Consider the following 16,307-nt stretch of genomic DNA (forward strand, 5'->3'; position numbering starts at 1 on the left):
AGACAGAAAAGCTAGTTGCAAGTCAATTAGAAAACATCTACTTAAAGAAAACCACCCCTCTAACTGCTTTCAGTCTCACTAATTATGCTGTTTCAGAATACTTCTCTCCCAGAAATATTTTACTGTGCAGTAAGAAAAAAATGACTTAATTATTTCACAGAACAATACCCAGTATTCAGAGTGCCCTGCCACTCCCTCCCTCTGACAAAAGCTGTCAGATCTGGCAAAGGCAGAATAAAAGATGAATCCAGGTCAGGTGATAAAAGGACCTTCTGTGGGAAATCAAAAGTTGTCTCTTCTAAGCATAGAGATGCACCCAAACTAGGGGGGAAACTAATATGGCAATAAATTACAAGCATCTCCCAGCATTATGATACTTGCCAGCTACTGCTGACAAAATTAAGTTGTTGAATTTTAATTCACCTACAACTTTACAGTGAGGCTACAAAAGCCAAAATCCTTTGACCTCAGTGCTAACAAACACAATTTGCTCAGCCCACATACTCTGCATGCAACAGGAATGCAAATCTAAGATTTTAATATAATGTTTATGCATATTTAATATTAATTACATTTACATATTTAAATTATCCTACTACATTAACAATACTAGATACAATATTTAGAAAAAACAACTAGCATGGTTAAGCCTTCAAATTTTGGTCGTTTTCTATCAAGTATAAAACAGAATAGAAAACAAAGTTTCCATGTAAAGAAGAAAACGTATTTTAACAGAAGCAGTCAAGACCTGCTGCAAAACACAGATCATGTATGCTGACATTTAGACAAAACCTTGCAGTAATAAAAGATGCTGTCATTCACTATGTTTACAAGATACTGCCTAATAACTCATTTACTGACTGCACTGTAGTGATTATTTAAAAATCCCACACAGCATCTTTGTCTTGTCCTTTAGAAATAATTTGTACGTACGAAATGACCTTGTTTAACCATATGTGCTAGAAAATATAGAACTCTGCAATAGAAAGAGGTTAAAAAAAGTTGAATACTGTGGAAAAAAATTTATTTAAGTCTATACAAGTCTTCTGAAACAAACCATTGGCTTTGATACAGTAAATTCAAGTGAATACTCATTGCAATAGTATTTTTTCATACAGAGATCAAGAAGCCCTATAGCTTCCCTTTTAGTGTCTGTGACAGTTTTATTTCTGAATAAGTAGCTGCACAAAGCAGACGTGATAAGAGATCTCACAGTCACAGTGAGCTACAGTTGAGATAAACTTAAATTACAAACATTTCAGAAAATTGGGAATCCATATTGAAGTGTGGCAAAATGATTCACAATGAAAGAACAATGACATCACTCAGACCCCTTGCCAATAATGAAGACTTTCTGCAGCAAGTCTAGAGTAGACCATCATAAAAACTGAGAGTGCAAGAGTACCACAAATTTAGTATATAAATATCACAGGATTAAAACTCCAGTTAAGCCATCAACTGAAGTGATGATTAAAAGGAAAACATGGCGTCTCCCAGCTTTGCAAAGGAAGCTTTCAAAGCATCTCTTCAAGAAAGTGCTGATGCCAACTAGGGCCTGTGCCAATTTGTGTTTTAGACTGCACTGCTGAAAGACAAAATTTTAGCAGATTTGTCTAAGAACTGTATAATCCTGCTGCTTTTAATACCTTAAAAAAGCATTTACTAGAAGAGATGAAATGTAACATTTATAGCTCATACTGTTTCCAAGATCTGTGCACACTATATAGTTTTAGAATTTCAACAGAATTTAAAAATAAGACAAAGAGCAGACAATGCAGTATTAGTTAGATGGATTTGTTTAGAATAGTTACACAATTAATGTATACAGTTGTAAAATTTTTAGTGCATTTGTTCTTGCACATTATTAATGCTACTTATAAAAACCTGAAGATTGCAAATTGGGCATGCTTACCATAACATTTTCAGACTGGGAAAGCTGCAGAACATTTTTTTCTACAAGTGTTCACTGCCATGATACAAAACAAATATGTGCAAACTGCAAGGTCCCTAAAAATAGCATTTAATGACTTTATGTACAGAAAGATGTAACTATCTGTTTAAATATGCAAAGAATAAGCTTCCCAAAGTTTATAACATAGAACAATATCCACCACATGCTCCTCCTCCTCCATATCCTTCTTCCTTGTTTGATAACTTTACACCTCTGTTTTGGCTTTCACTTTCCCACAGTCCAGGAGTCTGAATGATTTTTTCAACAAGTTCTTCAAAGGCACACTGCACACCATCACATGTTTTTGCACTTGCCTCTGGAGAAGGGAAACAAAAAGTCAAGTGTTAGCATAACTTCTGGTAACTTGTTTAATATTTCAGTTAAGTTTCAACCTACAACAAACTTAAAACTTCTACAACCTATTCCTAAAAACATAGCAGTGCCAAAATTGACAACTATGGGGATTTGTCACCACACAGGTAGCACCTCAAAATATTTTTAATAGAAGAGCTTTCAAGTCAAACTTCACCAGAACATACAGACAGCTATAGCTTAGCTTTATTTTCTGGTAGAAAGCACTCCAGATAAGAAAAATTTGGATTTTTGTCTGAAAAAACTGTTTGCTGTTCTGTGTTTCAGTTCTGTACATTAATCATAATTGCAGTACCACAGACCATATGAATCAAGGATCCATACTGCAGGATTCTGAGTCAGTCTCCATGATAAAATTCATCTGATAAAAACAATAACAAATCTCATTCCTTTTGCAATTTGCAGAATTCTAGGTAATTTCACTTAGGATCCTTACTTTAATCAAGACTAAGAAACCTGCCCAGAGGTTATGTTATGAGAACAACAGGCACCACCAGAAATTGTTCAAGCCCCACAAGGGCTTGCCCTGTTCATCTATGCAGCCACACAGATACTCAGCATATGCAGCATGCATATATATATACATACACACATATATGCACACTTATAGTCTAATTTTCATTTTTGTTTTCATCTCCCTTGCACTTAGTAGCTTGTGCCTCAACTTTGAACTTTGATTTCCACATCTGATGCTGTGGCTAAAAAGAAACACAGCAGGACACAAAAAAAAATTAATCTTCAGTCAGAGATGAAGAATGTAAGTCTAAGTACAAGAATGAACGAGTACATATTAATGAACTGCTTTGCTACTGGAATAATGCTGTAAAATAATCCCTTCTGATCCTTAGGTGAAACACATAATAAACATATGCATAAAGAGCCACTTCAACACCCATTTTTTAATTTATCATTACATGGCTTTGCCTACAAGACCCATTTCATTTTGCAGCAAGATGAGACTAATATATTTGCTCCAGTCATAATTATGTCATTATTCAATCCCACCCACCATTCATAAGTTAATTATATACCTACCTGTTTTTACATCCCAGTTCTAATACAGATTTCTCTCAGGTACCAGCCATTTTGCTACAGTGAAGGCTGGCCACTAGCACCAGCTTTCCCTCTTTCATTTTGCTTCTGTTATTAATCTAGCAAGTCAGCTTGGGAAAGAAATCAGACAAAACCCCAAACCCAAAGCAGTTTTCATCATGCTAGGAGAACCTGTACCTACATAACCATCCACAGCTACAACAGGGATCTGGACAGGCACCATTTTAAAAAACTCATTATCTTTGTGCCCAGCACAGGTGAGAAATATCATTAATTGGATTGTACACATAAATCCTACAGAAGTGGTACTTTCCCTTACATAACAAAAATCAAGAAAGATCTCTGCAAGTATCTACAACATACCTATGAACAGCATGGAATGTTTTCTTGCAAATTTGAGGCCTTCATTTCTGTCAACTTCACGGTTTTCCTATAATAAAACAAAGCATTAATATTCCTTATTAACAAAATACACCAGCAGATTACTTACTGCAGTTGAATTTGGTTTACCTTATCAATCTTGTTTCCAACTAACATTTGCACTATGTCATTCCTTGTGCAGTAAGTTTCCAATTCATTTAACCAGTTATCCAGCTTGACAAAAGTATCTCTTCTTGTGACATCATAAACTGAAAGATATTAGTGGTATTATTTCACAATATTTTTCCAAGAATTACAGCTTACATTACAAAAGTAGCAAAAATGATGGCTTTTTGAATCAGAAAACTGAAGGAGTTTTAAGGATTCAAATTTACCTTCTGTATGAACAACTGGAAAGAAAGTAGGACATCTAACAGCTCAAATCACTGATGCAGAACAACTCCAACCTTCAGCCACCTAGAGTTCTCAGACTAATATTCCTTGATATATCCTAGCTTACACACTAGAGACTATCATTCTCCAAGGAATTCTACACTAGCTGATCCCTCATCATGTAGGATACCTAAATTCACTACACAACAGCTATGGAAACAGGATGGCACAACCATCAGTACTGAAGCTATAAAAGTGTTTTTTTCCTTTGTTTTCACATCCCATGTGCAGATAGGCATAAACAGCTTCTTTCAATCAAATCTGTAACTTGGTTTGCATGAACAACCTTGTTTTTTGGAAGACAGGTAACAAAGAAATAGTCAGAAGACATTAAATGAAAGGGGAGAGCAAATCTCTCAAACAGCAGAACCTTTTATCTCCCAAACAGTGCTTGTTTACAGCTTTCAACAGTAAGTAAGTGGCAGGTTCAGTGCAATAAAGTGACTTGATACAACATGTTTTGACAGCACCCTCCTATACCAGGAAGATAACGCAACTCACAATTTGGGAAACCTACCAGGAGGTCACATGACAGATGTTATTCCACATTAAACTATTTAACTAGACACAATAGCTTAGCAAGATTCTCTAAAGCAACTTCAAGAATATTAAATGTACATCCCTGCCCTTGCTTTAGTCAGCTCCTCACTCCTAGCAGTGGAGAACTTCAGAGCTCAGTGCCTAGCAAACATGCTTCCATACACCAAAAAATAAAAGCACAAATGAGACTTCACCATGAAGCTGACTTCACCATGAACTGGGGTTTCTCAAACACAGATTGGTGCTTTCTACACATCCAGCTGGTCTTTTCTAAGTGATTCTGACTGTGTAACATTCCATCAGTTGGGAAACAAATACCAAAAAACCTCAGCCAGATTCCACATGGTTTATATCATTAATTTCATTAGGAAAAAAACAACAAGGAGAAGAAAAAGCTGTATCATACTGATACAGAGAGACTACACTGAGGAGAATTTGTTTTTACTCTGCACTTAGTAAGCACAGGTAAAAATAAAAAGCAATAAATAAAAGACAAATTTATGACACCACTAGGACAAAGCTCCAAGCTATCCTTTCAGATACCAGTAGCTTTTATTCTCATGCAAAAATCAGAGGTTCTCAAGCTGGTCAGATTGACTACATGAGAAAGAAGTTGAGACACCAAGATGCTTTTAAATGAGTTGTTCAACACAGACACAAAGATTTTAAATATCACTTAGATATTATATAAAGGCTATATGAGTTTGTGTAACTCCAGTGCATGAGAAAACCACAAACATTTGAACTAGCATGCAAAGAGATACTTACCTAGGATAACACCTTGTGCACCTCTGTAGTAACTGGGGGTTAATGTTCTGAACCGCTCCTGACCTGCGGTGTCCTAACATTCAAAAAGTTCCATTATTCACAATTTGAGCAGAATGCAGTTTAGCTTTCAGGTATTCTACTTCTGATGAACATGCAGAGTAAGATTTAAATTATATTCCACTAGCAGATTAGCTGAGTTTATTCCATCCCCTGCTGTTTTACTACACATTAACTTGGAGACTTTATGTAGTCTGTCCCAGGAAGCACCTTTGAACTACTAAATGTAATATGTAACTGGATTATATAACAGTAAGATGTCTATTTCTGCAAAGGCATTTGATCTGCAGCTAGTATTGCAGCAACCAGCAAGAAAGCAGCACAGCTGCAGTACTAACATTTTCTAACAAGCATCACAGCCCATGACAACAAAACCAGTTCTTTCACTTCAATCACTTGGTCCAATTAAATTTGATTGAGTATCTGGGAAAATGGACAAACATGCTATAACACAGCAGAAGCAGGAATAAGTCAGAGGTTTCTCTGGTTTTAAGCAAAGTTGAGTTTACATCCTAAAATTAAAGAGTCAATAGCTCTGGAAAATAAAACAAAACCCACAAAATTAGAATGCTGCTTTCTTGTCAGAGATTAAGTTATGGTGCACACTCACTGAAGGCTTTATGCACAGAATATTTAAACAACTTTTTTAATTTACCCAGGTTAGAAGTGACACACGAAACACTCTGGATTCCCTGACAAACAACCTGGATAAGAAAAGTAGACTTCAACATTCTACAAGCCACTCAGTCAACATCACATATCTAAAACTGGTTTTGTGTCATGATGCACTTTCACAAGCTTTTCTTTTCCAGTTTTTCTCAGGATTATTTCTTTCTAATTATCAAAATGAAAGAAAAAGAAAACCCTAACTTATCATTCCTTGTTTTGCTAATGGTCTGGTTTTCCTCCTGTATGCATTCTTTATTTTCTGTCAAACTATTGCATTTATTTTCCTTGTCAAACCCATTTATTTCACTGATGACTACTACTGTAACTAAGACATAAATCCTGTTTGTTAGTGAGGTATGGAACACCTTCCAAGCTACAGAAACACTGCAATACACATTTCATGTTCTACTACTACTTCCCAAGGAAACAAAGTTCTGATATCTTACTTATATGAGAAACAAAGTTTTAATCTTGCTTGGTACAAGACACAACTGGTCTGACTATTCAAAAATGTGCTTCAAGTCACAAGTGTGGAGGCTAGTTTACACAATGGGGAATATTTTTTAAAAGCTTGGAAGTATTTTTTCTTTGCTTGCTGTAATGGAAGCTCTACTTATAACTAGAGCAGAAGTTGAATCCACTAAAGCTACAACTACAAACACTGCCCCTCTCTCTTTGAAATGCATCTGCTTCAAATAATTCTGATGTTGAGCCCATAAAAGTCTTCATAAGATGACTATGAAGTTTAGACAAAAAATGGCTCTAAAGAGGTAACAGATGAGCACACAACTGTAATTCTTAATCTATTAATACACAACTTCAGTGTTATAGGCAAAATTTAGTAATGAAGTACATCCCTCTACTGATTTAATACCATTTAGTGCCTCCTTTTTTCTACTTCTTTCCCAACCAGATCTGCAATTAGTACTGCAGAAGCTCACAGGCAGCAGAACTACCCCCTCAGCCAGCCATCCCACAGTTCACTGCAATTTCTGAACGCTGCAGTATTAACCTCCCACTTCTCTAAATCACCTTCATACTAATAGAAAAGGATTCTATACAAGCTATACATTACAGAAACCCTAGCTATTCCTAAAGCAAAGCAACACATGAAGAACTTGGGAGAGACTCACCCATATTGCCAGTTTAGCTTTGTTTCCATCAACTGAAATAGTTTTCACCTTGAAGTCCACACCTAGAGGAAGAAAAACATTTTAGTTCTTCAAACATATTACAGTTATCTTTGAAAAAGACAGTAAAGAGAAATGGAAAAAATAAAATTAAACTCAAAAAACCCCCAAGTTTTGACACAAGCAGGAAGAATAAGTTCCACTAGCTATTTATGAACTTTCCTCAAAATGTAAGGCTTTCTTGCTAACATGCTCTTGCAAAAGCCTAAAGGCCTTTTAAGCCATTGACTCAAAATATTTTATGGAAGTAAGTCAAATACTGTATCTCTTGTATTAAAGCACGTATTCCAGGACAAGTTTTTAAGTTTATAATTCAAATGGATTAACTTTCTATTCATTACTCACAAACACTCTCCAAATAAACAAGATAATGGTTCTGCTGGTCAGTCATCTACTCCAACAGGTAACAACAACAACTCTTCCCCCTTCATGTATCCTCCACCCCAGGAACTAAGCAGCCTATCAATTGCTCAAGGACAAGATGCACAAAACTCAGGCCAAGGAGAACCAGCATGTTAGTGACTCCAAATTTAAAGGATATAGTGACACACATCTGTTTGAGAGGCTCATCAGTTATGATGCATTATGCTTTAATTTAACCCTTAGGTTACTAATAGCAAGTAACTACCTAGAAATCTGTTTCAAGTATTTTGGAGTAACTTCCACTTCTCACCAGGCAGCAGCTCTAAAATGAAGCAGAAGTATGGAAAGTTGATACTTCTACAAGAACAACTTTCAAGTGCAACAGCAACCTTTTTGTACTTGGAATTACAATGTCAATCAGACTCCCTACCAGAAAATATTCTGATACAAAATGAGTAGAGCCTCTGGATGAGTGCACTGCACTTACATTCCCAAATTCATGCAGATTACAAACAAATACAAACAGCTGCCAAAACATATTCAACTTAAAGTCACAAAGGATACAAAGCACGATTAAGAAACTGCATATTAAAGTTGCATTAAACTTTAAAAGAGCTTTGTTTCAATAAACAAACACAATTTTTATTCCACTGTTTCACAGCTTCAGCTCATTGACATGTTCCCTGAAGTGTCAGCTGTTCTTCAGACAACATCCTGCACAGGAAGAAGCCCACACTCTCTTTCAAGTAAAGTTTTCCCAAAGTACATAAACTTCTGTAGTAACTGAACAGAACTTAACTTTTTCCAGGTACTAGTACTCTTAGTCCCTAGCTCAGCAGTAATACAATGCTCAATAGCATGCACAAGAATGGTGCATTATTCTACAGTTGTGTTCACAGAAAAAAAGTCGTTATAAAGTTTGTTTTACACACCAGTTCTTAGAACATTACCTAGTTCACAGAAGACTGCTATGCTAGCAATTTGACTCAATCCTAGAGAACATTCTGTTCTGTCCCCTTTTCAGCACTCAGCAGTAACTTTCAGGCTAACAGAATCTCTTTCTTCCACTGTAATTGCATGTTTCTTCCCCTGAACTCCAAAAATCCCCATCTGCAGTTCGGTCAGCATGTCCAACAGTTCACAGTGCATTCTTTTATCCATTAGTCTGGCACCAAAACCTGTAACTGCAGATATTACAAGTCTATTGGATACTTAACATGACAAAAGACATCATAATATTTTCAAGAAAGAAAATTTCTTCCTTAAGACAAAGATATTTTATGCATTCTGAAGCCACAGTATTCTCCTTCCATTCAGTAAACAGATTCTGTATCTTGTGCCTGCACAGTTCAGCAATTTTCATTTAATAGAAATGGATATATACACCTTTATGTTAGCTGGTTTAAAATTTACTTTGAATTTTGCAAGACCAATGCAAGTAAAATAAAAAACTAGAATTGTGACTAAGCCCCATGCATTAAACTGACTGCTGAAAAACGAAAGTATGAAAATGGACTAATAACACACCAAAATCCACCCTTTAAAGTGATTGAGGCAAGTAAAATAGAATTCTAACAAACAAAGGAGCTCAACATATATAAAAGCCAATTAACAAAAAGAAAGCTTTTAAATACAGAGGTTTTTGGTTGCCCATCTGCTATAAGGAAGGTAAAAAAAATTAAGGTTCAAGAAAATCTTGTTGAATTGAGCAAACAGGATGCTTATATTTCCTAAAGCCTACAGTGAAATACAGACATGTTTGTGTGACAGGTATCAGTTCTGACCTTGCAAGAGTGATGTGTCTGCCTCAACAGCAGAAAGCTGACAGTGCCTTCCACCATGCCTTGGAAGGCAGCCAGAAACAAGACAGCACTACTAGAGTGTCCTCCTGTGTGTTATCACCTCCTGCCTCAGCACTACACACTAACATACTACAGACTTACAAGCTGTAAGAAGCAGCTCTGACACTGATACTGCTCTCACATCCAGGCCAGCAATGCTATGCTGTGTTTACAGGAAGTGCACAATTAGATACAGTGCAGTATTTGTGTTGCAGGTAAGTGACAAGTTGGACAGCTTAGGAGTTTGAGGTCTCCAAATGCTAAGAAAGCTAAAAAGTTAGGAGACATAAGATCTCAATACATGACTTTATTTGCAAAATATGGATTGCACTGAAGACTTACCTAGAATCTTTCTTACAAAGAAAAAGCAAGTGAGGACAAGCATGATCAGTAAGGCCAACAGAAAATACTGGGGTACAAGCAGTCTGGTAAGACCCATGTGATGAAACCCAAGAAACAAGCCAGCCTCATTCTCAAGAGAATACAAGGACAGGTAATCTGCCAGGTTAAACACAACATGTTTAATCCAACTGAAGCTACTAAAGCAGAAGTATTTGCCAAAAGCAGCTTATTCTTCGAAGAATATCACAGGATTTTTACTAAGTTCTGAAGAATAACCCACATGAAACAATCATTAAAGGTTTCTTTTAAATTGCACCCAGTAGGTCTGTGCAGGCTATGAAGGTTAAGATGTCTCAACAGGTCATCACAGGGGACTAGCTGTACTGTCAAGGCTTTCCTCAGTATTGTGGGCTTGTGTGCAGTTCTTATCTTAAAGAAAACCAAACCAACCAAAGTTCCCCTCACTTTCTAATCCAAATTAAAAAAAATATATAGTCACATTAGCCAGTTCAGCAGTCAGCATGCAGATGACATTGAAAGACATTATTTATAGTCCATTCATTCTGAAAAAGCACCATACTCTTCAGTTTCAACAGGAAAGACTTCAAAACCTCTTCTGTCCTTCTGTCCCCCAACTCTCAAAACAAAATACAATGTTTAATTAGCACAAAAAGAACTCCAAGCCAAGACTCAAAGTGTTTTGACATTTCACCATCTTGTAAGTACCTGAAATTGGCATCTAGGGTCTGTCTTCATGCAGCAGAATAGCTACCTCTAGGAACCCACTCCAACTGCTTTATCTATATGAACAACAAATCATGCCCTGAACTGGAAGCTGACATTTTGCTTCTTAGAAATACATTTACCAGGAAAATGGCAATGGCACTGGATAATAGTTTAAAAAGAAAAACAAGAAAACAAATAAGAACCCAGACTCCATGCTCTTGCAGTTAAGCTGACAAAAAAAAAGAATCTGCTATCCCCTAGGAGTGCCCCTGACACCATGCTGTAGGACTTGCACAGCTGGGGTCACAGCAGCTCTCCTGCACAGCACTACCTCAAACACCACCTGGTTGGGCCTAACAGGGCATTTGCTCAGGCTCTAGAAACTGACTTCTCCTGCCAAATGATCACATTCATTCCAGATTAGTACATTTGTTTCAAAACTCAAACTCTCTCTGAAGTAATGTTTACATTGAGTACTCTTCCTCCTTTTCCACACCAGAAATAGAGCAGAGTAGGACCTGCCGGCAACAAACCTAAACCTTGAATTGTTACTATTTAACAATCAGTGATTAGCTGCCACATATGCTGTTGTGCATGTTTACAAACCCAAAGAAGAATTACTTCAGGAAATACCTCCTTAGTTTCTCAAACGATGCCAGTTTTTGACACAAACAGCAGAATGGAAAAAAAAAAAAAAGAAACTCCACCATTAAAAACCAACAAAAAATCCCCAAACAATAAAGATCCCCACTCAGAGACTGAGCTACTCTTTTGGTATCCAAAACATCATGAAGGCTGAAGTAGCTATTCTGCACTAACTGCCTGGCTCGCAGGATTGGCATATCAAGAAATAACAGGACATGAAGTATATACAGTGCCAAAGCTATTAGATTAGAATCCAAGATTGCCATCTTCATCATCTGATCTATTTCATTCCTGTTTCCTTCCATGCTATCCTCCCTCATGAGATGAGGTGGGGCTACTTGCACAACTTCGTTATTTATAAGCAATGGAATGAACAAAAACAGGCCATGTTCCTCCCCTTGGCTTCTCAGTGCTTTATATGAAATAGTACTCCTGAATCTTATTATGTTAGTGAAAAAAAAAATTCAATTTATTTAATTATTAATAAATTAGACAGAGCTGGTTTTGCTTACCAACAGCTGAACTCAAAAGAAAAAATTGTATATAAGCTCTTAGGCAGAAATCTTCCTACAGAGAAAGTAAAGAATACAACTGAAATAGTGGTGTGAAACAGTATCTCTATTTTCCATAATTTCAGTTATTGCTTTGGCACAGAGCTGCATCATACACTTAAAAGTTCCATTTTGCTTCCTTTGAGAACCAATCCCCTTAGTGCATCCTGCATTCTGGGTCACTCTCCCGAGCACAACTGACCCATGCTGGTAGGTACAATACCAGCACAGCAATGACACGTCACTGCCTTTTTCCCCAGCAGCTCTGGATTCTTGGCTCTCTTCCACTTCTCTCAGGAGTCTGCCAAGGAACTGATTGCTAAGCAGAAGAAAAAAAAGCAACACACATTGTAATTTCCTCTCTACAGAGGAAAAGCAGATGCCACGCAGAGCCCAGGGCACTCCAGTACAGTCAGAAGTTGGAAGAGTTAACACTACCTGCTACAGAGTCCGAAGATAACTCCCAAGTATCATATTACAGAGACACAAGGCCTGGACAGCAATAGTATTAGTCACAAACCTGACAGCTATTTTGCATAGATAAATCAGTAGGAGAGTAGTAGTTCTTACAGAACTGTTCAGACAAGCCTGAACAAACCACAGTTTTACACTGAAAATGTTATCAGTTTTTCTAAGGTAGTATCAGCACATACTTACCAATTGTTGCTGCAAGTTCTGGGTCAAATGTATCATCTGTGAACCGCAGCAGAAGGCTGATAGGGAAAAAAGAAAAAAAACCAAGATACTATTATTGCAGCATATCCATACCTTGCTGAAAGACTATAAATTACAAGTCTGAAAGGAACAGCACATCACATAGCTAAATAAACTCACATCTCTTTTTTTTTTTTTTTGGTAGGAGAGAATATATGGAAAAAAGAAAAGAACATGGAAAGAATAGAGCAGATACGCTCTGCTACCTGAGCCCTTATCTCTGCAAGCACTACCAAGAATGTATCTTTGAAAACAAAGTACCACACAAGTTGTCAAATCAGTTGCCTGCACAGCCCTGTGATCTGCTTTGCAAAGCATTTCACTTCAACCTTATTCTATTTTTCTTCTCCCAGAAACCAGTACAAAAGTAGTATTTTTTGTTTGGTTTCAATATTGCTTCACACAGTATTTCTGTAAGCTTGAGAAATAAGTTCCAAGTTAGCTTTTCATCCCAGACATAATTCCTTGAACTGGGCACACAGGGGAACAGCAAGGACAACACCCATGAGAAATAAAGACACAGAAGCTGAAGAGTAGAAATAGCTCCCCAACCATCTTATGATTTTGTATTTCTTTGTATTAACAACTCGTGCACACAACATTTCCCCCATCGTGATGAACGTGTTTGTTAGCAATAGAAAAAGTTACAACTAAGATTAAACAGGACATCACATCAGAGCACTGCAGGGTCCCTTAAAGAAGTGCCCATAATGCCACCGGTGTCAAATGTAAATATTTCTGTGAGAGACAAAGATTCTGAGCATGCAGTCCCTAAAATCAACAATCATATGCATCTGTGGCAAGTGCACGTGGCAGGCAGCTGTTTGCTATGACCACGGCTTCTACTCATTCCCAGGATGGAGAAACAAAACAAAGCTTTATTTACTTTTTGGTCTTCCCCACCACCCTGTTCTTTTCTCCTCTTTTTGCATGTGAATTTAGAAGTCAAGTGCTTTCTAGCATTTGGACACAGCCCTGCCAGTGACCACTGAAATTCCTTTATTTTAATGAGGATGAGTGACAACTCTAAGTTAATCACAGACCAACTTTTTTTCGCTCCTTACTCCAGAACCCCAACACCAAAAGGTAGCTTCACTTATTAAAGAATTAAAATAATAATAATTTCTCTTAAAACCACAGCACACAGGTTTTTACCAGTACCTTCAGATGGTTCTATAAAGATGCTATTTAAGAGCAGCTATTTTTAGTTACAACCAATACTAGTGTCATTCAGAACAGAGAAATTATGGAACCCTTATACTGCTACTAGAATAAAACCATCATTTCACCAGTTTTGCATGCCTAGCCCAGCCAACTTCTACCTTTTTTTCATAGGTAGCTATCATCTTCTACAAAGCACAGCACCCTCACAGGGACCAGGTTTAAGACAGCATTTGTTCAAAAGGCAGGACTCCAACCCTTTACTCCACCTTGCTAACACCTGTTAAACATCTGACCTTTCCTAGTCAACCAATAGGTAAGAGACATAAATTCAGGAATAATTCTATATTAAGTTCCTGTACCTGAACAACTCCACTATTATAATTTAATAGCATTTTTACTTCCTCCATATAATGCCTCTATTAGCAAGCTTTCTGATGTAAAGAAACATGTATATAAATAGGTATGTAAAACCCCTGTGTTTTATCAGCCCCAGGAAAAATTCTTCCATGTGGCCACTCATATGTGAGGTGACATCAACTAAAAGAAATTTGCTCAGGTCATGTCTGTCACCAGGGGCCTACCATACTAATTACCAACTCAGTAGCTAACTCAAACAAGTAACTGACAGACGTCTAATAAATTATAGGCACCTTTTTTCCCTAATTAGCAACTTGTATGTAATTTGGGGTCATGGCAGGGAACATATATTACTGGCACAAAAATATCAAATATAAAATTACCGGTGTGGTACATTCCTAGACACCATCCTGCATTTATATCCCACACCCTTTAGTAAGAACTATGGTACTATCAAAAAAGGGGAAAAAAACAAACAATACACAAGTAAAATCCCAACTCCTTAGCGTTGCTATCTACAGCTTAGCCAAAGCCATGAACACAGCAGGGAGGAAGAAATCAACCTCAATGTACTCGATAAGGCCTAGAAGTAGCAAAAAAACCTGTATTAGAACTATTATGCTGAGTCCCCGTGCTCCCCGTCACACACCCAGTGCTGGGTCACTTGTGACTCTGCATATCCGTATTACGGGCTAGACGTTAACCCCAAAGCGCTGTGGGGCTGTCCAAGGAGCTGTGCCCATCTCCGCAGCACCCAACGCTGCCCCGGGCACAGGGCGGCCCGGTGCCCTGGGCAGCCCGACAGAACCCCGGCTCCATCTGCGGGCACCTGAGCCTGGCACACACCAGCTCGGGGCCGGCGGCCGCGGGAGAGCGGAGGGGGAGAAGGAAGAGGAGAAAGAGGAGGAAGATGAGGAAGAAGATGAGGAGGAAGAGGAGGAGGGGGGGAACCTCTCGCCCGCCGGAGGGCTGGTCGGGAAGGGAGCTCCCCCCGCGGGCCCGGCCCTGCGGGGCGCAGGCCGCGCCCAGACGGCATTGTCCGAGCAGAGGCCTAGGCCGGAGCCGGCCGGCCAGGAGAGGCTGTGGAAGGCTGGCGGGCGCCCCCTCACCTGGACTTGCCGACGCCGCTCTCGCCGATGATGAGGATCTTGAGGGTGGTCAGCACGTCCTCGTCCATCCCGGCAGCGCCCCCGGACCGGCCCCGACCGCCCGACGCTCCGTGCGCAGCTGCGGCGGCGGCGCTGCGCCTGCGCGGGGCCGCCCGCGGTTTGTTTACAGCGGGCGGGGCGGGCCGGGCGGTGCGCGCATGCGCGGGGCCCGCGGCGGGGGGAGCTGCGCGGCCGGGCCGTGACCTGAGGGGAGCGGGGGGCCCGGCAGGGTTTGCGGCTGCTGACGGTGTCAGAATCCGGGGCCGTCGGGAGAAAAGTGACCAAATAAAATGGCAGCGGGTTATTAGACATTGGAATGGGCTGCTCGGGGACGTGGTGGAGTCCCCGCCCCTGGAGGTGTTTAAGGAAGGACTGGACGTGGCAGGCAGTGCTGCGGTGTGGTTGGCGAGGTGGCGGTCGGTCACCGGCTGGACTCGATGAGCTCAGAGCTTTTCCAGCCTCACCGACTCCGCCATTGCTTGCCCCGCACGAAGGCGGGCGGCCAGAGCCCGGGGCGGGAGCGGGGCCGGCTGCCGCCCCCCGCGGGGAGCAGCGGGTTCGGGCCTGCCACCAAAACAGGGGCTCGTTTGGGGACAAACCGGGACTAGGGCCAGCTGCTACGTGACACCAACGTGCTTTTCTACCAGCATCGTACATTCTCCCTTAGAAGCCAAGAATGTTATTTGGTTGGTTTTCTTCCCGATTCCTATGAGAAAGTCTCTTTATAACCAATTCAGCTAACCTGCTATTATGGCTTGAAACCTACCTCAGGCCATGTGTAAACAAGTGCAACTCTTCTAAAATTAACAGAGTACATGTCAGATGTGAGATTCGTCGACCGGTGCTGTAGTCCTTGGCCCTGCTGGGCAGCCTCTGGGCAGGCCAGAGACTGATTCCATCAAATATAAACAAGTTCAGGCTCCTCCATAATCACATCAATCAGTCACACAAGCAGTCTGTCCAAAGGAAGCGATCAGGCCATGTCAGCAGTTTGCACAAGGCAGGTGCACCGTGAGGCCGTCGTGGTTTCTGTCAGAGCGATG

At 39.7% G+C, this 16,307-nt stretch overlaps 1 protein-coding gene across 1 annotated transcript; it reads right to left on the minus strand.

Annotated features, from left to right (window-relative positions):
• Positions 1-1,007: 1,007 nt before the first annotated feature.
• RAB18 (RAB18, member RAS oncogene family) lies at positions 1,008-15,357 on the minus strand. The gene is made up of 7 exons (XM_058036872.1): positions 15,226-15,357; positions 12,539-12,594; positions 7,357-7,418; positions 5,498-5,570; positions 3,887-4,005; positions 3,740-3,806; positions 1,008-2,267 (listed from the first exon to the last, which is right to left on the minus strand). Exons 1-7 carry the CDS (start codon positions 15,291-15,293, stop codon positions 2,089-2,091), a joined length of 624 nt encoding a protein of 207 aa, XP_057892855.1. The 5' UTR covers positions 15,294-15,357; the 3' UTR covers positions 1,008-2,088.
• Between the last annotated feature and the right edge of the window lie 950 nt (positions 15,358-16,307).

The sequence above is a fragment of the Melospiza georgiana genome, chromosome 1, assembly GCF_028018845.1.
Source record: "Melospiza georgiana isolate bMelGeo1 chromosome 1, bMelGeo1.pri, whole genome shotgun sequence".
Classification (NCBI taxonomy): Eukaryota; Metazoa; Chordata; class Aves; order Passeriformes; family Passerellidae; genus Melospiza; species Melospiza georgiana.